The 25,080-nt window shown below is 60.2% G+C and overlaps 3 protein-coding genes across 10 annotated transcripts; 1 reads left to right on the top strand and 2 right to left on the bottom strand.

The window, feature by feature from the left end:
- The first annotated feature begins 221 nt into the window (after positions 1-221).
- On the top strand, positions 222-1,793 carry IFITM5 (interferon induced transmembrane protein 5). Of its 2 annotated transcripts, XM_053202677.1 has the most exons (3): positions 222-240; positions 438-736; positions 1,274-1,793. In XM_053202677.1, exons 2-3 carry the CDS (start codon positions 548-550, stop codon positions 1,484-1,486), a joined length of 402 nt encoding a protein of 133 aa, XP_053058652.1. In that variant the 5' UTR covers positions 222-240; positions 438-547; the 3' UTR covers positions 1,487-1,793. The 2 variants fall into 2 exon arrangements, with proteins under 2 accessions (XP_053058652.1, XP_026907135.1); XM_027051334.2 differs by lacking the exon at positions 222-240 and having other exon boundaries at positions 421-736.
- Positions 1,680-10,611, bottom strand: PGGHG (protein-glucosylgalactosylhydroxylysine glucosidase). 5 transcript variants are annotated; one of them, XM_053202672.1, is made up of 15 exons: positions 10,471-10,611; positions 9,536-9,819; positions 9,020-9,230; positions 8,509-8,944; positions 7,479-7,598; positions 6,911-7,042; positions 6,624-6,735; positions 6,309-6,381; positions 6,080-6,216; positions 5,827-5,960; positions 5,618-5,713; positions 5,343-5,440; positions 5,056-5,267; positions 2,711-2,809; positions 1,680-1,810 (listed from the first exon to the last, which is right to left on the bottom strand). In XM_053202672.1, the coding sequence occupies exons 2-15, from the start codon at positions 9,792-9,794 to the stop codon at positions 1,680-1,682; spliced, it is 2,250 nt and encodes a 749-aa protein (XP_053058647.1). In that variant the 5' UTR covers positions 9,795-9,819; positions 10,471-10,611. The 5 variants fall into 5 exon arrangements, with proteins under 5 accessions (XP_053058647.1, XP_053058648.1, XP_053058649.1 ...); XM_053202673.1 differs by lacking the exon at positions 10,471-10,611 and adding an exon at positions 10,136-10,275; XM_053202674.1 differs by lacking the exon at positions 10,471-10,611 and adding an exon at positions 10,075-10,203.
- A 1,585-nt stretch (positions 10,612-12,196) lies between these two features.
- NLRP6 (NLR family pyrin domain containing 6) lies at positions 12,197-19,662 on the bottom strand. 3 transcript variants are annotated; one of them, XM_053202670.1, is made up of 8 exons: positions 19,432-19,662; positions 18,336-18,616; positions 18,023-18,061; positions 16,029-17,775; positions 15,132-15,224; positions 13,825-13,995; positions 13,555-13,722; positions 12,197-13,140 (listed from the first exon to the last, which is right to left on the bottom strand). In XM_053202670.1, the coding sequence occupies exons 1-8, from the start codon at positions 19,458-19,460 to the stop codon at positions 13,080-13,082; spliced, it is 2,589 nt and encodes an 862-aa protein (XP_053058645.1). In that variant the 5' UTR covers positions 19,461-19,662; the 3' UTR covers positions 12,197-13,079. The 3 variants fall into 3 exon arrangements, with proteins under 3 accessions (XP_053058645.1, XP_053058646.1, XP_026907194.2); XM_053202671.1 differs by having other exon boundaries at positions 12,197-13,084; positions 13,555-13,668; XM_027051393.2 differs by having other exon boundaries at positions 12,197-13,084; positions 19,432-19,660.
- Positions 19,663-25,080: the final 5,418 nt, after the last annotated feature.

Genomic DNA, 25,080 nt, shown 5'->3' with positions numbered 1-25,080 from the left:
CCCCTCTTCCGTCCCCCTGTGGCTCGTCTCCTCCCGCGGGTACATGGGCAGCGACTTCTGTATCCCCTCCCCCCCCTCCCACCCCCCCCCCCCCCCCCCCGCCCCGCGCCGCTGGACACTGGCGGCCCGAGGTGACAGGGCAGCGCCTGAGCTCTGGGTTCTGGGGATAGAGTCCAAGCCCGGGGGTCTCCAGCCCGGCTCTGCAGCTGAGGCGGCATCGCGCCCACCCACAGCCCCGAGGTGGCAGCAGCTCCGAGGGGCGGGGTGGGGGGGGGCGGTCTGCAGCCGGCGCTCGCCCCTTCCTTTCCGTAGCCCCGGGGGGCTCCCGGGGGCGGGGGGACGGGGCTCGCGCGGGGGCGGGGGGGGGGGGGACGGCGGGGGGCGGAGCGGGGCCGCGCTCCCGGCTGCGCCGGGCTGTAATTTGTCGTTATATTTAGCGGGCGGCGCCGGGCCGGGCCGCGGGAGGGTGGCGGCGGGGCTATAAGCGGCCCTGGGCGCCCACCCTCGAAGCGGGAGCCCGAGCGAGGAGGAGACGGCGCTGGAACCCATGGACACGTCGTACCCCCGCGAGGACCCCCGGGCCCCGACGCCCCGCAAGGACGGCGCCGCCCACACGGCCCTCACTGTGGGGGCGCCGCGACCCCCACCTCGAGACCACCTGATCTGGTCGGTGTTCAGCACCCTCTACCTGAACCTGTGCTGCCTCGGCTTCCTGGCGCTGGCCTACTCCATCAAGGTGGGCTGGCGGGGAGGGGTGGGGCTGGGGGGGCGCTCTCCGGAGGGCCTGAGGGGCTCGTGGGGGGAGGGGGTTGGCGGAGGGGGAGCCGCTTGTCAAAGGGCCACTCCATGAGCGAGGCGCTGGACAAGCTCTCCACCTCGTGAGGGCTTCTCCTTTGAGGTCCCTCAGTAAGAGTCTGTCCTGCGGGGGGGGGGGGGGGGAGGGTCTAGTCCACGCAAAAGAACACAAGAGTGGGTGGGGGCTTCGCAAAAGAACACAGAGTGGGTGGGGGCTTCCCAAGGGCTTCTCTTTCATCAGTACTTTCCCCATGCTGAGGGCTCCTGTAAGCAAAGCCCCTAACCCCCCCCCCCCCCCCCCCCGGCTTCGCTGGGGGGGGGGGGTTCTCCGCGTCCAGGGACTCCCCACCCACAGAGGGTCCTTGGAGCCCCACGCGGGCCTGGGATGGCTTCTGGGTCCACAGCTGCAGTGGGAGGGGCAGGAGGCAGGGCCCCCAGCGCGTGTAGAGACCCGGCCCTGCCACTCACTGGTCCACAGGCCCGAGACCAGAAGGTGGCTGGAGACCTGGAGGCAGCCCGGCGTTTTGGCTCCAAGGCCAAGTGCTACAACATCCTGGCCACGATGTGGGCGTTGGTACCGCCTCTCCTGCTCCTGGCGCTGGTGGTGACCGGTGCCCTGCACCTGTCCCGGCTGGCCAAGGACTCTGCTGCCTTCTTTAGCACCAAGTTCGACGACTCGGACTATGACTGACAGGCTGGGCCTTGTCCTCCTGCTGACCCACGGATCCTGACGCCAGGACCACCCCCCCAGGGGCTGCCCCAGGGGCTCCACCCTGACCCCCTGGAAACTTGACTCCGCCACAGGGCCTGATGCCCACTCCTCCCACCCCAGCCTGGGCACCTAATGCTGACCCTGAAGAGCCCTCATTTGGACCCCAGTGGCCTCACTCTAACCCCAGTGGTCCCCGCCCCCCTGACTCCTTGCCCCCAGGCCGGAACCTCCTGCCCCACTCACCAGACTCAGCCTGGATTTCACAATTAAAGCGCCTGGTTCTGGACAGTGCCTCCTGGGTTTCTTGCAGGGGAGAGAGAGGGTTTCTTCCTGAGGGGAGCTACCCCAGGGACCACCCAAGCCACCCTCCGCCCTGGACTGACCCCAGCACAATGGCAGGGTGACCTGTTCTGTCTGCTGGGCCCCAACTGTCCCCTTCACTCAGGCACTGGGTGGCTTGTGGCTTCTGGGGTGGAGGCCCCAGAGTATTTTAGAATGAAGTTTGGGAACTCAGGCTTTTGATCTCTGCTGCCCTGCCGGGCACTGTGGTTTAGCGGCCCCCCTTCCAGAACACGTGTGCCCTTACCCATGTGTGTGCACGTGTGTTAAGTGGGAGTCCCTGGGAGGACATCTTGGGTCCTCGCCCTGCATGTTTCTGTCAGTGGGTTGGGGGGAGTCACTCTGTCTGTTCCTGTGGCCCCTGCACTCCTCGCACTCTGAGAAAGCTTAGTCCCCACGGTGGGTTTCCTCTCTCCTGGGTCAGTGGGGCTGGACACAAAGACACACGAGCACACAGGCATGTCCTTGTCACCCATGCACACACTTATCACACAGACACACACTTGCATGAAGGGAGGAAACTGGGAGTGAGGACACTTTCTGGGCATCCTTGGTGTTCCCCCCTTCCCGGAAACCAGCAGAGCCTGGCAAGAGGAGGTTGCTAAGCACATGCACACACCCTGTGTGGCTGGGGATGAAGTCCCTTAGGCCTCACTGTGGCCGGTCCAATGACAGGGCAGGCTAATTGCAGGGGCCTTAACTGCCGGGCGGCTCAGGGTTTTGAGCACCCCACCCAGGGTTCCTTCCCCACCCAGGGAGCCCCCTTTGCCTACCCATCTGCCTGGGTTGGGGGTAGGGGTCTGTCTAGCTGCTGTACTTGGAGCCTCAGAGTCCCCTCTTCTCCCGTGACAGCCGACGACTTACCTAGCTGTCTCCACAGTGTGCCCGTAGGGATGGTGTCCTGGTGGCATGCCAACAGTAGCCCAGCTGTAAGCTGGAGCATGTGCTGCTCTGAGCTGGCCCCTGCAGTAGGGGTGTGAGCAGCCTGGGGCCTGGCCCCTGCTGGGTGCCGGTCCCAGGTTGTGCCAAGGACAAGGGCAGTGTGCCAGTGATTGGACCAGGATGGAGAGAGCGTGCCGACCCTGAGTACCAGGTTTGGCCCAAGAAGGGAGTGACCTGTGCTGGGTGCACAGGTTGGGAGTTGGCATCAGCTTGCATGTGGCCAGGTTGACGTCCCTAAGCATGGGATGGTCTGCTGTCCCCTTTGGTCATGGGGGAAGGTCACCAGCAGCCTTCCCTATCCCCAGACTGTCTCCTGGCGAGGCTGAGGGACCCTGACCAAGTTTAGGCAGTTGGCTGCCACGGACCCTTGACCAGCCATGCCAGCACATGGGTACTGTCACCCTACCACGGCCCCCTCAGAGGGTCACCTCACTATGTGTACAGGGGACTGCATACATACATGGCTTATACACACAGGGCCACCTACCGCCCCACCTGATGTCTGCGCCCACATCTGGCTCCAGGGCCGCAAAGATAAGCATCTGCTCTGCTGGGCCAGTCCCCAGCCACCCGACATCAGCAGATCCACTCTGTCCTTTGCCACACAGCCAGCAGTTGAGGGAGAGCCTGTGGGCAGCCAAGCGAGCCCCACCAAGGTGTTGGCTCTGTTCTCTGAGGTCACATACCCTTGGGAATCAGCACTGCCGTGCGTGCAGCTCTACAGCTTGGAGGCCACGCTTCTTCCCATGTGCTGCTCCCTGCAGTAACCCAGAGATGAGCCTCGGGATCCCCGAGGCCTCTGGCCACCTGCTTTCCCCCCCTCTCCCTCACGTGGCTCTGTCCCTCACAGCTTGTCTGCCCGGTGTCTGCTTCTTGGAGAACCTGCACTAACTCTCCACCGAGAACAGAGAGCGCACAGGGGTTTGCCAGTGCGAAGTGAGAGTGAAGGGAAGTGGCTGGCTCAGCTGCTTGCTCTAAGTGAGCAGGTCCCTGCGCCTCTCGATCTGACCCATCCATCATGCAGCCCTTGCTTCCAGAAGGAAGGAGCGTACCAGCTTCTGAGGGCAAACTTTTCTTAGCACGCAACTTTAATTCCTCGGGCTCTCACCAAGACTGTGGTGGCAGATCTCATCTCACTCTTGAGAAATTCCCAAGGACCCAACGTGGGAGTGCCAGCTGGGGGGCTGAGGCCCCAGGGGGAGAGGCTGAACAGAGCCTCGGGCCATGGGCAGCCCGTCAGCACAGATGGGCCCAGGCCTGTGGCCTTGAAGCCATGCACACTTGGCCCCAGTTCTTCTGGCTGGTCAGAGGGAAGATGTAAGGTCTCGCTCTGCAGCCCATCCCCCTCTCTTCTTGGCTGAGGAAAGGCCTGTGATGGAGACCATCCAACCTGACCGAAGTGGCCCAGGGGCTGGAGCAGCCAAGGACTGAGGATGCGGAGGGTCCACGACAGCCTGAGAGCCCCTCGACCCCACCGTGCCCGACCCCATCTGTCGGACACACCAGGTTCCTTTTTGGTCTGCAAATGAGAATCCTGAGGGATTCTGCAGGGGACTGAGCAATTCTGCCTCATGCCCCACCCCTGCCATCCCGCACACTGAGGCCTGCACCTGTCTCTGCCTCCTCTGCAGAGAGGAAGCCACGCCCCCAACCCACCCTGAGGCATCCTGGGGAAGGGACAGGTGCGGCAGGTGTCAGCCACAAAGGCAGGCACAGATGTGGCTGAGGAGGCCATTGGGGGAGGGGCTCAGGCTGGAGGCAGACCTTCTTAAACTTTGGGCCAATGAATTCAGACTTTCCCTGGAGCCTGTGAGCCTGACTGCTGGTTGGAGAATGGGCAGGAGGGAGGGACTCAGCCGACCAGGAGGGTGTTGATGAGGGTGCAGCCAGCTTGGGGCGCCCACAGAGGGAGCGGGCAGATGGGAGGACCCGAGACATCCCTGAAGCCCTGATCAGTCAGGTGCAGTGGCCAAGACAGCGCCAGGGCAAGGGAACTGGTGGGGGTTGGAGGACCCAATGGTGTCCCACAGGGGGTCCTGTGGGTTCTGGGGCAGGTGTCTAACGTCTTCCAAAAATTCTCCTAGGAAACTCTTGGAGAACAACTTGCTGCCTCTGCTTCCTACGAGAGTGACCTCTGTATCCGTCCAGCTGAGGAGGGAAAGGAGACTCTGTACCCTGCAGGGGGAGGAGGGCATTTTGAATGGGGGGTTACCCTGGGGAGGTGACGTGCTCTGCACCCTTGGGTGAGTCTGGGGGTGGCGGCCTACCTGGGAGCAGGGGGAGTCGAGTGTGTGATGGCCACAGCTCAGCCTCCAGCAGGGGGGCCCAGGGCCCTGCCCGGGTTTTAACCTCGATCGTCACTGAGTCCTCGGAGAAGGAGAAGTCAAGCTTGTTCCCTTGGTAAGAGATGCCGTAGATGCGTACCCCAGAGACCTCTGCCAGACACATGGGGTCGAAGGTCATGCCAGCCCCTGTGATCCTGGGGGGAGGGAAGAGTTTCATGAGGAGCGGGAAGGTAGGGGGCTTGTGAATGTCCTGTCAGAGCTGCACTCACCTGAACCCCGCGAATCCGAACAGTGCTGCCTGCAGGAAGCCCCCCATGCCCGTCAGGAAGTTCACAGCGCCGGACCCATCTGCATTCTCTGTCCACACCTGCCCGTGGAAGGCAGTTAGTGCACTGACTCCCAGGACATGGGTGCCACGAGGCTGCTGCCCCTGTTCCAGAAGGGTCCTGACCCTGCGGTGACTCCCCCATCCCAAGGCTGGGCTCCCACTCCTACCGCCAAGGGGCCCGGGTGGGAGGCAAGTGGGGTCAGCTTGTGAATTGACCTTGAAGGGCTCCGTGATGTTGGCAAAGCTCCTCTCCAGGAGGTCCTGCGCCCGCCGTGGCTCCTTCAGCTCCATCCAGCCCACTGCAAACATGCTCTGGGGCCAGAGGTCAGAGGTCAGAGAACACACTGGGTTGAAGCCCACTGCGTGGGGAGGGAAGACAGAAGCTAGTGAGGACGCCCCTCCCCCACACCCTGCAGTCTCCTTACCCAGGTCATGGCAGGGCCCTTTGGGGACGTCACGGCCTCATAAATCTCTAGGTTTTTCCTGCGGGTATGAGGACTCAAGTGGAAAGGGATGGGGTATCCCAGGAGCACGACATCTGCCTGCTTCACCTCTTCTCCTGTGGAGGGACAGGTGCTGCTCACGGGGAGATAAGCTGGTGGGGGCTGCTCAGTCAGGGCATCCAGTCCTGTGGAGGGGGTGGGGAAGGGGCCCCAAGGCAGCTCCAAGTACACTCACCAGGCTGGTACCCGTCAAACTCAGGGTGGAAGTTCCGCCTTGGGTCGAAGGGCACCTTGATCTTATCGGCCACCGCCAGCCATTCACTGGGGACAGGCTGAGCCAGGTCCTGGGCCAGGGCAGCTGCAAAGCGCAGGCTAGGGGTAGACGTAGGAAGGGGGGGCTCTAGCCTTAGCCCTCCAGGCTGGCTCCCTGCACATGGAACTTGGGCAGGGGTCTTGGGTCTGACCTGTTCTGGACCAGGACGTTGGTGTACGCCGAGTTGTCGACCCCTGGATGGTACTCGTCGGGGGGCATGACTCCTGGGCACATGAGTGCAAGGAGGTGCTCAGCGCAGGGTCTCGGGGATCTGCCCCCGATGCCGGTGGCCAGGGTGCGGTTGGCACCATCGGCCGCCAGAGATCACACGCTGAACTGAAGAGCATCCCCCTGGCCCACCGGTCTGTGGCCACCCACTCTCCCTGCCGTGGACATCCATGCCTCCCCTCCCCCATCAGCAACCCCTCCCCGTGACCGTCCCCCCCCACCCCTGCCGTGCCCTCACCCTTCAGGTGGTACTTCTCCTCCTCAGGGCTCCACTCCACACGGCTACACCAAAACTCAGCCACAGCCCTGACAACGTCCCAGCCACCGGCCTCTCGGAAGAGCTGCAAGTCCTGGGAGAGCGGGAGAGGGTGGGACAGAGGCCATGCCATCCACGACTGTGGTCCTCACTGGTCCCTGCATGTCTTGTCAGTGCCCACCCTTCTGAGTGCCCAGCAGTGAAGGCCCGGCTCCAGGCAGGAAGTCATGGCCACGTCGGGGGGCTGGTCATACGTGCTGACGCCTCACCTGGGTGGCGTGGTAGTAAAGCTGGAAAGCCAACACCACAGCTCCGTTTATATGAATTTCCTGGGTCCCATAAATGTCCTCTGGACACACCTCCAGACCAGAGCCCGCACTCTCCCAGGCAAACTTGGCTCCCTGAGGAGTTGGGGGGATGGAACAGGCTTGACTGTTCTGGGCGTGGGGGCACAGGGGTAGTCCACCGTTCCCAATCCTCAGCCTTCAGCCAAGGAGAACGGGGGGGGGGCACTGACTGTCCGGGTGCCCTCATGGGGGCCTGCAGGCTCTGAGTGCCCAGTGTGTGCCCCTATCACAGGCCAGGTGGCTTTGCCCAGTTTCCCTTTGTGCTGACCCTGGGCCAGGGCAGTAAGGGGACTCTAGGTGAGCCCCGGCCAGGCTGTTCTTGCTGCCTCTACGGCACAGGCTGAGGGGTGCCGTGAGCCTGTGTAAGAATGTGGGAAACCCAGCCCCACCCAGAGAGGAACCTGAGGTGAGGGGTGCAGGCCTAGGAGGGGTGTGGGGACATCAGGCCCTTCAGGGGGCCCTGTAGGGTGGGCACCCAGGTCCCCCTCACCTGGTAGCCCAGCCTCCGGGCATTGTCTAGGGCCCCACCCAGCGTCTGGATGCGGTACTCCAGGAGGGCCCTGGCGGCCTCTGGGTGGAACATCAGGATATTTGGGAACATCCAGAGATCCTAAGAGCACAGCCAAGGGCCCCTGGTTCAGGAGCTCTCGCTCCCTTCTCTCTCCCGTCTGACCACACTCTGCCCGGCCAGAGTCAGCACTGCTCCATGCTGCCTCCCCAGCAGCCCCTCTGTCTCCTTCCAGCTTCTTCCTCTGCTGCCCACCCTGGCTCCATCCTGGGCCATCCACACCTGCCCATCCCACGGCCCAGTCTCCAGGCCGAGTGCTCCCCGGGCCCGGTGCCCGGCGCAGCACTCCCCCTCCCCAGCAGGCCTCTGGGTCTGCCCCGGAGCTCAGGCCAGAATCTGGGCATGGGCAGCCTGGACGGGAGCCTGCTCTGTGGCTCACCAGCTGCCTGACCTAGTGAGTGACTCAGCTTCTCTAAGCCTCACTAGAGTGGGCCACAGCATTGGCTGCTGAGGGGTTAGCACCCTGGGTCCCTCCCGTGCCCAACGTCCGCCAAGTCCCAGCCTCTCCTGGCTCCCACTCCTGTCTGAGGCCTCACCCTCCTCTACCCGTGCTCCACTCAGCAGCTAGACCACACCTCTGTCAGTGTCACTCCCAAGTTAAAGTCTCCATGGCTAACCCTAACCACCCCTCCCCCCCCCCCCCAGCTGCTCCTCTTGCCGTGGTGAGAGCCCCTGTTGCCCTGGCCAGATGGCACACACCCTCTGAGCTCTGGTGTTTGTACCTTCTGGTCCCTCTGCCCGAGTCACTCTTTTCCACCAAAGTCCTGTACGTCCCACCTCCTCCAGGAAGGCTCCCCTTCTGCCCTGGCCTCTGTGCCTCTCCAGTCACAGTCCCCATCCCAGGTAGGGCAGAGACAGCAGCCACACCTGTGCCCGCAGCCACAGGATCCCCCGCACCTGTGTGCTGCCCCACCTGTGCATGCTGTGTGTGGGGAGGTAGAACAGTACATACCTGGTCCCAGAAGACATGGCCCCAGTAGCATTCCTCTCGGCTCCCATTGGACAGGCCCCCAGGGCTGAGGCCATGGCTGGCGTACCCTGGGGCCCCCGGCTGGGGCAGCGCACTGAGCAGGTAATAGAGGGCACCACGCAGGGCCTGGCGCAGTGGTAGGGGCCCCACCACGTCCAGGCCACAGCCAGCCCAGAGCTGGGCCCAGGCCTGGGCGTGGGCAGGGTACAGAGCGGCCCCCGCCTGCAGCTGCAGGGCCTCCGTGAGGCAGGCTTGGGCCTCCGCCTGGCTGCCGCCCACCACGGTCAGGAACTCCCAGGTCCGGTCTTCTTCGCTTTCCCCGAGGGTCAGGGCTGGGGGCACTGGTGTCCATAGCATGTGTACCTCCTGCTGCGGCCCCCCAGGTTGCTCTGGGGTGAGTGTGTGGCCACAAAGGTACCTGCAAGAGTGCGGCCATGTCTAAGGGACCAGCTCCCTCCTCGGTCTACCTGGCCAGCCCTGACGGCCTCCTCACCGGGCTCCCTGGAAGTCAGGACCCAGATGCAGGTGAAGGTCCGGGCTTTCTGGGGAGAAGGTCGACTGCAGCAGCACCGTAATGGGTCGGCTCTCCCCGGCCATGCGGGTGATGGACACACTGAAAGCCAGGACGTGAGGCAGCGTGCGGTGGGCGTAGAGGCGCTGGGAGGCCCGGAAGCTGGGGCCCTCTAGAGTGTGCAGAAAGGAGCCTGGGGAGGGGCAGAGGGGGTCAGGGCAACTCACACGCCCCACTTAGGACCCCCGAGGACAGTTACCAAGCTACCAGCCCCTCGGCAAGGTGGATCTGCCCTCTGAGCCCCAGCTGCCCCATCTGGGAAGCTACAGCTGCACAGACGGCCCCACGCACCAGTGCCAGCCAGGTCGGGAGGCCGGCAGGGCTGAAACCCTCGTCTTCTCTGTGAGCCAGCATCCTGAGTTAGGAGGTGCTGGGATGGGACTGCTGTCGGTTGCCGCACTCACCTCGGGTGTGGGGGAGCGGGACAGTGGTGGCTACCTGTATTAGTGTCCAGGGCAAAGGTCTTGGTCAGCTGATTTCCGGTCTCTGCAGGGGCCTCCAGCTGGACGTTGAGGGGACTAGGCAGAATGGCCCGGTGTGTGTCCCCACAAGCCCCATTGTACACGCCGCTCACATGCAGCGTGTCATGATACACACGCGTGCCCAAGTATGTGTTGGTCACGGTGGCCAAGAGCCGGGGGTCACCGGGCAGAGAATGGGCACTGAAAACGGTGGGGTCCTCGCTGGCATCCTCCATGGAAAGGCTTGCTCAGCAGATTGGCCTGGAAAAGGGGGAGTCAGGGGCCCCCACAATTGGCCGGCCTTGTTCCCTCTTCTGACTGTAAACCCCCAGGCACCCGCTGGAACTTGGCGGATGCCTCCGAGAGCTGGTGGGAGGGGTGTGGGCCACCCGCACTCAGCCCTGATTTTCCATAGCCCTTACTTTTGAGCCACCCCTGGAAACACCTCCAACCCTGAGAGACGCTCAAACCCCTGATGCTGATCTCCAGAGACCCAGTGAGTCCCCAGATGCCCACCTTCAGACTTCAATTCGAACCCTGCCAGCTCTCTCCAAGCCGCGCCCCCACAAGCCCAGACCTGTTAGTGGGGAGCTCGGAGGCCTCAGTCTTCCGGACCTGGGGGAGGGGCGCCGTCGCCGGGCGGGGAAGCGGCCAGAGCTCTGCGGAGCGGGCTGGGGAGGAGGGTCGCTGGGCCACACCGCAGCCGGCGTATCCCCAGGCCCCAGCTCACTCGGCGCCGCCCCTTCCAGGCCGGAGGGAGAAGTCGCCGGCGCCGCCGTCTCGGCCGGAAGGCCCCGCGATCCCCGCCCCCGGGCCCCAGGGCGGAGCAGCCGGTGTGCCGACCCGGTGCCCCCGGCGCGCCGGCGGGCCTCCCGGGGAAGCCGCGCGGGCCCGCACAGTTTGAACCCTGACCTCAAGGACGCGTGGAGGGACGGCTGTGAGAGGGGCAGGGGCCTCTGGTGTGCCATCGCCCCTCGCCGGCCGCGGCTTCCTCCCTCCCGGGTCTCCCCTTCCGGGGAGTGGCGCGGGTGGTCCTCCTCCTGCAGAAGTCCTCTTCGCTCGCTCCGGCTCTTCCTCATGCCCTGCCCAGCCCGTCGTACCCCCAGCCTGCATCCCCCGCCTGGGCCCTCTAAGGCGGCTAGGCCACGGGTCTGTCTCCTAGCCTCCCTGGCCCCGCGCCTGACCCAGATGTCTGTGCTCCACCCCTGGGCCCAGCAGGAGATACTCAGAGCCAACGTGTGCCTGGAAGTCTGCTCTTCCTGTGGCCTCCCCAAGTGTCGACGATGGGGACTCCACCTGTCCAGGTGCTCAGGCCCCCGTGGTCCACCCCCTCCACTTCTGTCCACAAATCCTGTTGTTCTCCACTTTCCACGGCTTGTCAGCTCCATCACCCCCACTGCCACCCGGCCACCTCTGAGAGCAAGCCCTCCTCTTGGATGGACAGTCCACACACCCTACTTATGCTCTGCCCTATATAGCCCTTGTTAACACAGCCACAGCCACCCTGAGAGTGCCTTCTGCTCAGAAGCCTGCAATGGTGCCCGCCCCCACCCAGAGGGCAGGCCAGCTAGCATCCCTGACCACCTGCTCCCCACCGGCCCCCCTCACACCTCTGCTAGGCCACTGCTGCCACTGTGGCTTCCTTGCTGCCTCTGCAACAGTCCAAGCATGTGCCCTGTTATGGACTGAATGTTTGCATGCCCCCAGATCATCCATTGAAATCTAATTCCCAGTGCGACCATTTTGGAAGTGGGGACTTGGGGAGGTTATTAGATCAAGAGCTGTCAAGAGTGGGATTAGAGCCCCTACGGGCAAAGGCCTGAGACCTAGCCTGCTCTTTCCACCATGTGGGGACACAGCAAGAGGAGACCGCTCTGCAGACGGGAGGAGGGTCCTTGTCAGACACTGGGTTGACTGGCACCTTGGCCTTGGACATCCCAGCCTCCGGAGAAATGAATTTCTGTGTTTGGGAGGCCCCCCGGTTTGTGGTCTCTTCCAGCAGCCTGAGTTGGCCAAGACACTCCTCTTCATGGCTTTTGTACTGTTCCTTTGCCAGGAACACTTTCCTTCGAGGTACCCTCAGGGCTTGATGCCTCACTTCCGTCCTGTCCTGTCCATAAGAGATCCCTCCCTTGTAACGGGAAACCCTTGACTCCACGGTCTCCTCCCACTTTGCCCTGCTTTGCTTTCCTCCAAGCATTTGTTGGTGGCCGTCTATACCTGTTTACTATCTGTCTTCCTGCCAGTTTCAGGAAGGCAGGGATTTTTGTCTGTTTTGTGGAATGAATGACTGGACTTGAACTATGATTATGGAAGGAAATTTCCCCTAGAAGTGAAGGGCCTGACTCCCATGCTTCTTTCCCACCTGGACTGGGGTCCCAGGAGCTGGCTAAGCCCTGCAGTGTTGAGCAGAGAAGACCTGAAGATTCAGGGCCTGTCTGCTTCTCCCCCTGTCCATCAAAGACAGGCCTCACCTCAGAGCTCCCTGTAGTAGGCTGTAGCCCTGAGTCTCAGTTTCCTCATCTGGGAAATGGGGAACACAACCCCACCCCACACAGATGGATTGGGGACCAAAGGAAAGATTGTGAGCACCCGTCAGGATGCTTGGCCGCATGCAACACAAATCAACGCCAAAGAGTCCAAAGGAGAATGTATTATCAGCACATGGACGTGGGGACAGGCTGCTTGCTGCCCCTTCCACCACAGCTCCTACCTGGAGTCCAGTCTGCTGTGGGCTCCCCCCTCCCCTGGTCTCCATCTCTGAAGACCTAGGCAGTGAATGGACACCACTGGGCTGGCACCACACAGCCTCGGGGATGGCTTCACTTCCGATGCCAAGACCCAAGTTCCTGGGGAGGAATAGTGACCTGCCTGCCTTTGGTCAGGGGTCAGCCTCTGCTTGATCCCTTGTGGCCAAGGGCAGAGTTGTGGGGCTGTGAGGCCCACAGTGCAGATGGGGATGGGATCAGTGAAGGAGTTGCTCTGCACTGAGCACACCAGGTCAAGGCCAATACGTGGCAGAGACTTGATGACTGGGAGCTGTCAGCATTATTGTTGCCGGGGGTATCTGCAGGGTGATGGCTAGGGGGCCCCAGGAGAGGTAGGTGGGTGGAGCAGTTGGTGGGGGGGTTGGGGCAAGAGGGCTCCCTGGGTGTAGAGAACAGAGACAGAACCTGTGCCCAGGGTATGGGGGGAGAGGCATGGCCTGGGACACCTGTCCCCGACCAGGTAAGGGACCATGTGTGTCCTTGCCTCTCACCTGCCTGCCCAGGGCCCCTCAGGCTCAAAAGGGCGGCCCGGAGCAGAGAGCAACATCCTCCTGCCCTTGGGATGAGGACATCTATTCCACAGGGCTGACCAGAGTCCACCCCCTGGCATTCAGGGCCTCAGAGGACACAGTTGAATCCCGTGGGAGGCTTAGGGGTGACTTTCCAGCAGTGGGTGTGTGATGACCAGACCCGGCTTTGCCTTCTTCACCTCCCGCAGCTCCTGCAGCGACTGCGCACTCAGCTTCACAGAGGTCAGACTGCGGCCATGTGTATGGACAGAAGTGGGAGTCGGTTGGGGAAGCTGAGGTCAGGGCTGGGGGGACAGTGACAGGAGAGCAGTGTGGGGGCAGTGGTGGGGCTGTCAGCCTGGGCTGTGCCAAAGGCACACAGTGACAGAGGTGGTTAGTCAGGGGTGTCAGAGGTTGGGGAAAGAGGTTAGGCGGTGGGGGCCAGAGCCCTTGGGGGAGTAAAAAGGTGTTGGGATCATTGGCCCAGACTTGCCATGGGCCCCGGATGACAGATGGACATTTGGTCTGGCAAAATGGTTGAAGCCAAGGGCTGGGGCTAGGACTTTTTGGAGCATGGGTCTCCAGGGGCTGGGTTTGAGTGTGGGCACTCAGGGAGCCCCGGGAGGAGTTACTCTTCAGGGTCTAGGGGAAGTCCCCAGGCACCCAGCCCAGTCGTTGAGAGGCCGAGTCCCCATCCCCCTTTCCGCCCCTGTGTCTACCTGAGGGTCTGTAGGCGGCATCCTGACTGCTGTAGGACTCTACACAGGTAGGTCACCACGGGTTCCGGCAGCTGGCAGTCACTTAGATCCAGGGCGGTCAACGCGGAGCTCTGGCTGAGCGCGCCGATGAGGTAATGAAGCGCCTCCTGGAGGGTGGGCTGCTGCACCCTGGGGGGGACGGCCACCCTCAGAGGCTGCTGCCAACCGCCCCCCTACCATACCGTGTCCCTCCCCCCCCCCCCCCCCCCCCCCACCAGGCCAGGCCCTCACCTGAGCTTCCGCACCCGGCACTGGGGCCAGGCCAGGCCCTCACTCAGCACACGCAGGCCGGCCTCACTGAGCCCGTTTTGCAGGAGGCCCAGCTCAGTCAGGGCGGGGGCCGCCCGCAGGGCCTCAGAGAGGTCTCGGCAGACAGAGTCAGACAGTTTGCAGCGGCACAGCCTGTGGTCAAGAGCACATGTGTCTGTCTTCAGTCCCCTTGGCCGCTTTACTGTCCCCACCTCTGCAAACTGCCCGCTCCTTGGGCAGCTGAGGCTCTGTCTGGAGAGGCGCTGGCTCGACAGGAAGTTTCCCCTGTCCTTTGTTACCCACCACACGTGTCCCTGGGGAGCCTTGGCCACATGTGCCTGTGCATGCTGGACTGCACTCCACTTTTCCTTAGGGCACTATTCTCTACCAGCTGTTGGATGAGCCAATGCGGATCTTACTGTCAGCGTGTTTAACTGCATGTAGCTGAGCATCGGGTTAAGGTGGCCATGGTTTATTCATCCAGCTGGTCCCTGACGATGGGGAAGTGGGTGTTGTTTCCACCTTTGTTGCCATTATAAATACTGCTGTGATGAACACCACGCGTTCAGTTTAGTGGCAGCATTGATGGGCCAAACGCGCCGATCACCTTCTTGGCTCCCAATGTTTATCTCCAGGTTGCTGGAACGTCATACCAAGCGAGGTGACCGTGTCACCGTGGCCATAGGCTGTGCCCATCTCACTGTGCCCCACCAGCACTAGCTCCTACAATTTCTCTTACCTTCTGCTTACTTGGTGATAAGGTCACATACTCAGTGTTGTGCGCCCACTGCTACATTAACTCTCATACCAACCCTCTGAGGCGGAACCTTCCATTCCATAGAGGAGGAAACGAGTTCAGACAGACTGACTCGCCCAAGGGCTCGGAGGCGGGCAGCCTGGACTTCAGAGCCTGTGCCCTCAACACCTCCCTCCACTGCTTGTAAGAGCCCAGAGGGACTGCCCATCACTTTCCAGTAGCAACTAGTAGCCTTCCTTCGGAAGGAAAATTTACTCTGGTCTTCTTTACCTCCCCACCCCCAGAACACTCAGCAGCACCATGCTTCGCACTCTAACGGGGCCAAACCCTCCTTCCTAGCCCCGGGCCACACCGCCTCCTCGCTCCCCGCGCTACGTGGGCAGAGCCCATTGGCCCCAGCACAGGACGCCAGAGGCCACAGGCTCTCAGCCTGTCCCCTCTGCCGTGTCCAGACAGGGCTACCCCTCTGCCCCTGCCCAGAGTACCCTGCTCTGCATCCCTCCAGGGGGGCCGTGGGGGCCTGGTCACTCACGTCAGGCTGCTCAGACCGCAGTGTTGGTCAGTCATGGCCTCAAAGAGCGAGCGTAGTGGAGAGGCCTGGGTTTTTTTCATGGTGGCTTGTGAACTGCCAGGAGAGACAGCAAGGTGAAGCCCGCTCGTCCCCTCGCAGTCCCCACCTCTTTCCTGTGGCCCTGAGTGTCAGAGCTGCCTCCGCTCTCCACCTCAAGCTGCGCCAGGACCCCTCCACCCTCTTTGCTCCAAACCCAGAGTGAAACCACTCATCTGTGGCCCTATGCAGCTCCCCGCTGAAGCAGTCTGCCTGAGTCCAGGGGGGGGCACGTCACCCACATCTCACGTGGGTCTGTATTGCGCCCGCAGTGGGCGTCCCCAGCCCTGGCCCGTCAGCATCCTGACATTCATTATCTCAACAGATGCTGAGCTCTGGGTCAAGTGCTGGGTTGGAGTTAAGTACACAGAAGACTTAGCCCTGAAGGAGCTCAGGATCTGGCGAAGGGTAGACATCATGGCATACAGTGGTTAGTGGGGCACTTCTGGGGCCAAAGGGGTCCCAGGCCAGCTGAGGGAGGCTGGGAAAGCATTGAGGATAGGCAGCAGACAGAGTGTTCTGGGTGCACGACACGGCAGGTGCAAAAGCTCAGGGCACGGCCGGCGTGGTGTATTCCATGCTAGGAATGGATGTGGATGGCTGGGGGTTGGCATGGCAGGACAGGCGGGGGAAGATGGACATAAGGAGCCGCCTTGCAAGGGGGTGGGCGTGACCAGCCCTGAAGTCCTGCTCTCCTCTGGGGGACAGGCTTCCCCTGCTCAGACGGAGACTCGGGTGCACTGGCACACGCGCCCCCCTGCCCCCGCCCCGCCCCCTCCCCCAGGGCCTGGGAACCAGGACAGTCTTGCCCTGTAGACTCACGAGCTTCCGCCCAGGCTGCCATGCAGTCGTTTCATCAGGTTCTTCTTCTTTTTCTTCTCGTGTGCGGGGGCCAGTCCACAGCTAACCAGCCGCAGGGCCTGCCCCTCGGGGCAGCACCTTATGCAGTAGGTCAGGACCACCACATCCATGCGGCTTAAGCACACCCGCTCCAGCGCCAGCTCAGGGAGGCCACGCAGGGCCTGGCTCACAAAGGCGCCCTCCTGAGTCTCGTACAGGCAGTACAGCAGCTCCAGCACGTAGTTGAGCTCGCCCTCGTCCTCTTCCAGCTCCTCCCTGCCCTCCGGCGCTTCCCTCTCTTGGGTCCCCTCCGGTGCCGCCCTCTGGTGGCCCTGGTCCTGCACCCACCGCAGGACGTCCTGCTTCACGCGCTCTGAAACCACGCAGCCGAAGTGGCGCTCGACGTCGCGCATCCGCTCTGTGTTCAGCAGCCCGAAGAGGAAGCGCGTGGTGAGCGCGAGGTGGCCGCGCAGCTCGGCGTTGCCCCGCAGAAGCGCCCCGACGCTGTCAGCCGGTGCCCGGTCTCCCTTGTCATCCAGCAGGTATGACAGCGCGGCGAAGAATTCCTGGAAGCTCTGGTCCATGAACTGGTAGGTGACCTCGGTTTCCAGCACGCCCGGCAGCTCTTTCTTGCTGAGAAACAGCCTCTGGATTTTAGAGCCGCGAAGTTGCAGTCTTTCCAGGTCCTTCTCCGCGAACTGCGCCCTGTGCCCGAGGAGGCCTTCGCGGGCCAGGCGGCACAGCTTCCGCAGCTCGCCCTGCACCTGGGGCCCGTCGGCGGCGGGCGCCGAGCTCAGGAAGCTGGCGACGAAGAACAGGTACACGGACGTGGTGGTCTTGGAGGTGCGCGACAGGTCCTGGCCGAGGTCGAGCTGCTGGCGCAGAACCGTGCACACGATCCAGCACACGAAGGGCACGAAGCACAGCGCGAACAGCGTCTCGTTCTCCTTCACCGAGCGGTAGGCCTGCTCCGCCAGCCACTCCTCCCGGAAGAACTTGTGGAAGTACTTCTTCTTGTCTTTGTCGGAGAAGCCGCACACCTCGGCGCACTGCGGCGAGCACAGGCGGCTCTGCAGCCTCCCGGGGGCCGTGGCGCGGGCGGTCACCAGCAGGCGGGCCCCGGGCAGCAGCGTCTTGCCCATCAGCCCGCTCAGCACGCGCGCGCCCTCCGCCTCCTCGAAGGGGTCGGTGCAGGGCGCCGCGTCGGCGGGCGCGGGCGGGGGCAGCTCGTCCGCGCCGTCCAGGATAAAGAGCAGGCGCTCGGCGCGGGCGAGCAGGAGCTGCACGGGGGCGCTGCGACCCGGGCACTGGTCGAGGATCAGGCCGGCCAGGCTGCACGTGCCCGGGCGCTCCAGCAGCTCGCGGCAGGGCAGGAAGAAGGCGAAGTCCACCTGGCCGTGGTACAGCTTGCCCGCCGCCCAGTCGTACAGGATTTTCTTGGCCGCCATGGTCTTGCCGATGCCCGCCGGGCCCTGCAGCAGCACCGTCAGAGGCCGCTGGCCCTCTCCGTCGCGGCCGAACAGGCGGTTGAAGGTGTGCGTGTCGGAGCGCCGCGCGCGCTGCGCCTCCCGCTCGTCCGCGGGCCCCAGCGCCCCGTCCACCGACGCGGCGCCTTCGCGCGCGATGAGCAGTTTGGTGAAGCGCTTGTTGATCTTCACGGAGCGCGCGTTCCTCTCCTTCACCTTGGCATGCTGCTGCAGGACGTGCTCTCTGTACTTCTTCTTGTACTCTGGCGGGGGGGGGGGGGGCGTGTCAGCTGACCCTCGCCCGCCGCCCCAACCCCCTGGGCTCAGGTCTCAGCCCCCCCCCCCCCCCCCCCCGCCAGCCTTGCCACACAACTCTCCCCCGGGACCGGCTGTCGGGAATCTCTGAGCGGTGTAAAGGACCCTCGTGCTGCAAACTTGGGGGTCACCCCCCACCCCCGCCCCCGCCCGCCGACAGCTTGGGTCTTGTGCTTCCCGCCAACAGAGACCTACCGGACACGGAGAGCAGCGAGGAGGAGCTGGGGCCGAGCCCTGGAAGGGAGAGCTGTGGTGAGGCCCTGCCGAATGTGCAGGGGGCTGGGGGGGGGGGGCGCAGTAGGGAGTTGGGGCTACCCCTCAAGAGCGCCCGGATCCGAGCCCTGGGGCCCCTGGATGTGTGGGTGGCGTGCTCTGGGGCGCGGGGGAGGGGGGCGCGCCGGGACTTTTCTGGGGAAGCGGGAAGGATGGCGGCCGAGGCCCAGACTCTGCCTCCGGCGGGAGCGAACGGAGGCGCGGGGACCCTGGCGACCCTCCACCCCGCGCTCACGCTTCAGCCGGTCCTCCTTGAGCTGCTCCGCCACGTCGCGGATGTCAGCCCTCTTCAGAGTCTTTCGGGTCACGTCCAGCGCAGGCTCCGGCCCGTAGAATTGGATCAGCTCCTCCACGAGGTTCAACGCGTCCGCGCCCTGCAGCCGCCCCCACGGGATGCTGCGGCCATCCTGCGGCGCGTCCCGCAGCTTGTGGCGGAAGCGCTTCAGGTGCTCCTGGCTCAGGTTCTCCAGCGCGCGCTGGAGCAGCTCTCGGGCTGTGGCGGCACGGAACTCCGCGCTGGGCGCGGTCGGGCAGGGTCAGCACATCTGCGGCGACGGTGACCCCGGCCTTGCCCCGCCGCCCGCCACAGCCTCGGCCCGGGGGGCCGGGGCACCGGGGCACCCACGACGGGCAAAGGCTCAGATGAGCCCCCATCTCCCCAGCTGACTCCAGGCCAACGTTTGGTAGCACCCAGCCGGGAGAGAAGTTCTTCCCTCCCAGGATCTCGGTCGGGGGCGGGGGGGGGGGGGGCGGCAGTGTGGGGGCGGGCGGTGCTCTGCCCCAAGGCTTTGCCTCTGACGGCGCTGCCCCTGGTTGTGATAGAGGTCACTGGGGGCAGGCGCTGGCCACCGCTGACCCAAGCGCTGGGGGACCGCCTTCCCGCCCTGCACCCTCCTTCCTGTGTTCTTCCACACACCTGTCCGGGCCGGCTCAAAAGCCTAAGATGAGGGTGCCTACAAGGGCCTGTGCTCTGCCCTTTCCTCCCTTCTTTCCCTTCCCTTCCTTGGGAGCCTGGGCGGAGAGCCACACTCACCACCCACACCGCCCACTCTGCGTGCCTGAGTTCCCCATCACACTCATCTCGCTGCACCCTTTGGTGGCCCAGGCTGGGCGCCTTGCACCAGGGGCTGAGTCTGAGTCCCTGGTGGGGAACAGACACCAAGGGTGCCTTCTGTGCGAATAGAGTCCCTAGAATCCTGAGCCTGGGAGATACTGGGGGAAAGCTGTGGATCAGCTGTGTGAAGCCCCAGGGAGTGGGCAGAATGAGGTGAGGCCCCCACAGGCTGGGGCCAGCCGCTTCCCGTGTGACCACCCTGAAAGCCAGCACTCACCCGGACTGGAAGTCCTCTGGCTGGTCCATGGAGTCTGGCCCTTAGGACTGGCACTGAGGGGCAGGTGTGGGGATCAGAGAGGTTATTTATCTCTCCCTAGGTTGATTAGAGCCGTGTTCCAGGGGAGCTGTCCAGCCCCACCCATGCCCCAGACCCGAGTGGCCTAGCTCAGCCAGCGCCCAGATGTCAGTCCACCAGTCACCAAGCTCCCAGACTCAGGCACTGGACGCACTCCCCCTTTAAGAGTTCTGCGTGCTGACCTTTGATTTTCTTCTAATCCTTGTTTCAGTTGGTGTTCTCTGAGAACCCATAGGGCGTGGCAGTGAGGCACAGCTGTGAGCAGGTACCTGCAGAGTAGGGTGGATGGTGTGAAGAAAGGGGCTGGCTCAGAACTAGGCCTTCAGCTTGGAGGCCTCAAGGTAGGTTAAATTCTGAAGGCAGGAGTGAGGAAGGGCTTCTTAGATGGAAGGGACACTGGGAACGAGGGAGGGACTTGCACAATGTTATCGGAAAGGAAGCTGTCATGGGGGAAAGGGAAGAGTTGTGTGGCTTCCCAAGCCTGGCTTGAGCAGGCTGATGGGAAGAGGTTTGGAGGTGAGGAGTATGTGTGTGTGTGTGTCTGGGTCTGTCTATGTGGCCACTTTATACTGTGTTTGAGTGAGTGTATCTGTGGTCAGCTGAATAATAGGCCCCAAAGATATCAGGCCGTAACCCCCGGAATCTGTGAAGGTCCCCTCACGTGCCAAAAGCAGCTTTGCAGATTGAACTCGGCGGCTAGAGATGGGAAGATCGTCCTGGGTTACCCAGGTGGGCTGTAAATGTCATCTCAGGTGTCACACGATAGAGGCCGAGGGAGATTTGGCTCAGGAGAAGGCAACGTGACTGTGAAGCGAGATGCTAGACTGCTGGCTTGGAAGTTGGAGGAAGACGCCATGAGCCTAGGAGCGCCAGGAACAGAGCACTGGAGGCTGGAAATGTGAGGTGAGGACACACCCTCTAGAGCCTCCACGGGAGTGTGGCTGAACCAACACGGGGAGCTCAGCCCAGTGACACTGATTTTGGACTTCTGAACTCTGGAGCTGTGAGAGAATAAATGGGTGTTGTTTTAAGCCACCAACTTTGTAGTATCTTGTTAGAGCAGTCATAGAAAATGAACACAGTATCTCTCTGAGCATTTCTGTGAAACTGTCTGCAAGAACAGGTGTTCTGGAATATTCACTGCCTTCCACCCATTGTTTTTAATTAAAAAAATTTTTTAATGTTTATTTCTGGCGGGGGGGGGGGAGAGAGAGAGAGAGAGAGAAAGAGAGGCAGAGAGAGGCAGAGGACAAGTGGAGGGGGGTAGAGAGAGAGACAGAATCTGAAACAGGCTCCAGGCTCTGAGCTGTCAGCACAGAGCCTGACGCAAGGCTCGAACTCAAGAACCACAAGATCACGACCTGAGTCGAAGTCAGACACGTAACCAACCAAGCCACGCTTTAAAAAAAATTTTTTTTAATGTTTATTTGCCATAAGCCATCCCTGTGTTCAGTCCTGCTTCCACAGGAGCCTTGAGAGCTGCTCCCTGGGGAGAGAGCCCAGAGTCCTGGGAGCCTCTATTGCCCTGCCCCCTCCACCAGGAGGGGACCCACAAAGGCGCCCATTTAGCCCTAACTTTTTTTTTTTTTTTTTTGTCTATTTAAGACAAATAGATCCCACGTCTCCATGAGGAGGGCTCAGGCTTTCAGAGGTATGGATCTGTTTAGCCACACTCACATCTACCCCAGGTAACCCCCTCCCTCTCTTCTACTCCCTGAATCCCCCTCTTGACTGCCCTCCACACCAGGCAGCTGCCTGGACAGGGCGAGGCTGGCAGCAGAGAGGCTGGAGGGGCTGCCGCCAGCACACGAGGGTGGCACTTCGTGCTTTTAAAGGATGTTTGTGAACATGAATACATCTCACTGTTCTCACAGAGCCAGAGAGGTGGGGCCGGTGTCCAGGCCTTCTGTGTTGAAGCAGCCTCAACCGGGTCCAGCCCAAAGCAGGGACAAGACCCTCACTCCGGGCCATGGTGTGGGTAACACCCAGCAAAGCAGAGGAGTGGACTGGGTCTCCTGGGGGTCAGGGTCCTGGGAACAAGCCCTTAGCAGAGTTCGGCCTCAGCTCTGGGAGAGGTTGGTGTGTGTGTGTGTGTGTGTGCGTGACTGTCGTGAGTTCTGTATGGGGTCCCAGCTCCCTTGACCTGCGGGCTCCTGACTTAGCTTCTGCAGTGTGCTGGGATTCTGCACAGGCAAAACAGCAGCAGGTGTGGGCGTGTCCCGGCCTGTGGACAGACTGCGGGCCCCGCACAGCTCGGTGGGCATTGCAGGGCCCTGGGTCGCAGCCTCACTGGCAAAGACCCCAGTGTGCCCCCCGTGGATGCCTCACTGAGCCCCACTCCAACCCTGAGGCACGGCATACACGTTCCTCCAGGCAGAGAGAGGTGTCCCACATCGGCCCATGCTGTGTTTCCCCTAAATGCACATTCACTTTCCCTCTCCACAGTATAATTTCTCAAAAGCAAGTTCTCTACAACTGCACTCTCTCCTTTTCATTATTACTTCAGACAGAAAGTGTCACCATCAAGAGCACAATCTCCTAGCCAGACTGTCGGGATCAAATTCTGCTTCCACCATCCCATAGCTGGGTGACCTTGGACACTACGTAACCTCTCTGTGCTTCCGTTTCCTCATCTGTAGAATGGCATGGTAAAGACACGTCAGTGCTGAGGGCAGAGAGGAGAAAGCCTAGCCCATTCTAGGCACTGGCTATCACCACCTCTCAAGTTCTGTGGAAGGCCCCTCACAGTTTTCTGTGTCACCAAGAACATCCCAATTTCTAAATCCACTCCAGTTCTGACTGTGAACTCTTCCTTGAAAGGCATGCTCTTTTCCTTTTGTCAGAGGAACTGAGGGGGCATGTCAGACAGAGGGAGGGTGTGCATCTGCCATAACCAGCATGGGAAGGGCCCTGAGGCCGCTGATTTGGGGATGTCAAGGTCATCCCCATACCCTAAGATGGACCCTCCGTGAGTGCACTCTGTACCCCATAAACTCTCGGCCGCTGCTGATAACAGCCCTGGAAAAAGCTTTGATGATGGGAGCCGGTATCAGGGAGCCTTGCCACGAACTGAGCCACGGAAGTATGGGGATGAGGAGGGGACATTGGGAGCAGGTGTACGGGTGCAGATGGGGGGGTGAAGGCCAAGAGAGAAAGGGAGAAGCAGGTGAGAAAAGGAGATACAGGTGGCAGCGTGGCCAGCAGTGATACTGGACTTGTGTCACCCCAGCTTCAGCTGCTGAGCAGGGCCACTCCCAAGGGCACAAGTTTTGAAATCTTGAACAAGTAATTAAGACTGCATTGTGAAATTCCTCAAAGGTCTCTCGCACAGGGATCTTGCCACCCAGGAAACCTTTGATCATTTCTTCCTCACTCCCGCATTTTGTCCTCACGGCAGCTGCGAACGAGGTCTCTCAGGAGTTGCCCACACTGCCCACTCCTTCTTCGGGGCCTCCTGTCCCCTTAGTTCTCCTGCCTTTGAAAAGCCTCGCTCTAGAGCACTGGTGCCCTCAGCAGAATGCTTCCTCCTTCCCTGTTCTCAGCATTCCCCTTCATATCTTGACCTCAGAGAAAGAACCATTTCTGGAGGAATGGGTAAGATGAGGAAAAAATGAACCTATAGCTGACCCCCTCCTCTTGTGCCAACAAATTAGATAACTTGGATGAAATGGACAGATTCTTAGAAAGTCACAAACACACTGACTCAAAAGAAACAATCTGAATAGATCTACAAGAAGTAAAGAGATTGAATTAATAATATAGAAAAATTCCCATGAAGAGAAGGCCAGGCCCAGATGGCATCACTAACGATTCTGTCAAATATTTAAAGCATTACTAACACTCCTTCACAAACCCTAACAAAACATGTAAATGAAAAGAATATCCCTCCCCCCCCCCAATAAATAAAATAAGGAAAAGAAAAGAATACCTCCCAATCCATCCTGTGAGGCCATACTACTCTGATACCAAACCAGGCAAACACATCGCAAGAAAACTAAAAGACCAATATCCCTGATAAATATAGACACAAAACAATCTCCAACAAACTCCTAGAAAATAGAACCATCAATGTATAAAAATAATTATAAACCATGGCCAAGCGGAACTTATCCCAGTAGTGTAAGGTTGTCTTGACATTCCAAAGTCAATTAGTGTAACAGGGGAGTCCTCTCTGTACCCACCCAATAGGAGCTGGCCAGGCAGCCTGGATGGTTCTCACTCCCCTTTTGTCTGATGAGGGTTCTCATTGCAGTGAGTCTGTTCCTTTTATACCCTTGGATGCTGGGGGTTCTGGCGGTGGATGTCCTGTCTCTTAGCCTTCAGAAGGTCTGGTGGCTACGAGCTCAAGACCAAGGAGTCAGCAGGGCTGGTTTCTTCTAAGGCATTTCTCTCAGACTTGTAGGTGGTTGTAGGTGGTGGTCTTCTTCCAGGGTGTTCACATGGTCTCCCATGTGCAAAATCCAATACAGATTTTAATACATCCTCACCTACTGAGGAAAGGAAGATATCCAGCCCCAGTCCTCTCTAGCCTTCCTGTCTCACTCAAAGAAGAATTTTGAAAGAAGGCAGAGGGGAAGAAAACACTCACCTTACCAAAAGAAGAACAAAGGTATGAATTACATCAGATCTCTCTTAGAAATCATGCAAGCAAGAGGAGAGTGGAATGAAATATTTAAATTGTTGAAAGAAAGAAAAATCCACCTACCTAGAATTCTGTATCCAGTGACATTATATTTCAAAAGTGAGGGAGAAATAAAGACTTTCTCATATAAACAAAAATTGTGGAAATTTGTCACCAGAAGACCAGCCTTGAAAGAAATGTTAATAGAAGTTCTTTAGAGAGAAGAAAAAGGACATGGGTCACAATTCAGCTCTACATAAAGAAATGAAGACGATTGGTGAAGGGACAAAAGAAGGTAAAATAAAATATTTTATTTTTCTTATACTTAACTGATCTATCAGTTTATTCAGGATAACAATAGCAATATATCGGATGAATATAGCTCTCGAGTAAGGGAAATGTGTGATGGCAATGTTATAGGGGATGGGGGTGGGTCGGAATTAGGGATACCCTGTTGTAAGATACTTGCACTACTGAAGTGGTATTGTGAAAATATATGAGAGCAGATTTAGATTAATTGTAAAGGTAAATTGCAAAATCTAGGGCCACCACAAATGCATTTTAAAAGAGTATAATTGATATGCTAAAGGAAGAGAAAAATCAGAATAATATAAAAATACTCAAAACCTGAGAAGCCAGAAAGAGAGTGGAAGGAAAAAAGAACAAGAAAGAGAGACAAAGGCATCAAAATAGCAGACAGTCACAAATATGGTAAATACGAATTCAACTATATCAATAATCAGTTTAAATGTAAATGACCTAAATGCCTATTAAAAGAGAGACTATCAGAGTAGATAAAAAACATGACCCAACCCTGTGTTGTCCACAAAAAGCCCACATTAAATATAAAGACACAGATAGGTTAAAAGTAAAGGGAAAGAGAAAGACACACCAGGCTAACACTAATCAAAAGGAAACTGGGTGGGTGAAGGTGGCCAAAGGTACAAATT

The sequence above is a fragment of the Acinonyx jubatus genome, chromosome D1 (genome assembly GCF_027475565.1).
Source record: "Acinonyx jubatus isolate Ajub_Pintada_27869175 chromosome D1, VMU_Ajub_asm_v1.0, whole genome shotgun sequence".
NCBI classification, from domain to species: Eukaryota; Metazoa; Chordata; class Mammalia; order Carnivora; family Felidae; genus Acinonyx; species Acinonyx jubatus.
The sequence above is the reverse complement of the archived record's forward strand: the minus strand, read 5'-3'. Positions and strand labels throughout refer to the sequence as shown.

Excerpts from the sequence above, each read along its gene's own strand:
- IFITM5 (XM_053202677.1), top strand. The coding sequence starts at position 548 with ATGGACACGTCGTACCCCCGCGAGGACCCCCGGGCCCCGACGCCCCGC. Across the intron at positions 737-1,273 it reads CGCTGGCCTACTCCATCAAG|GCCCGAGACCAGAAGGTGGC; the intron begins GTGGGCTGGCGG and ends ACTGGTCCACAG.
- NLRP6 (XM_027051393.2), bottom strand. The coding sequence starts at position 19,460 with ATGGACCAGCCAGAGGACTTCCAGTCCGG. Across the intron at positions 18,617-19,431 it reads CCAGAGGACTTCCAGTCCGG|CGCGGAGTTCCGTGCCGCCA; the intron begins GTGAGTGCTGGC and ends GACCGCGCCCAG. Across the intron at positions 13,085-13,554 it reads TGCCGCCTACAGACCCTCAG|TCTGACCTCTGTGAAGCTGA; the intron begins GTAGACACAGGG and ends ACATGGCCGCAG.
- PGGHG (XM_053202672.1), bottom strand. The coding sequence starts at position 9,794 with ATGGAGGATGCCAGCGAGGACCCCACCGTTTTCAGTGCCCATTCTCTG. Across the intron at positions 6,736-6,910 it reads TTTACTACCACGCCACCCAG|GACTTGCAGCTCTTCCGAGA; the intron begins GTGAGGCGTCAG and ends CCGCTCTCCCAG. Across the intron at positions 5,441-5,617 it reads ACATCACGGAGCCCTTCAAG|GTGTGGACAGAGAATGCAGA; the intron begins GTCAATTCACAA and ends TTCCACGGGCAG.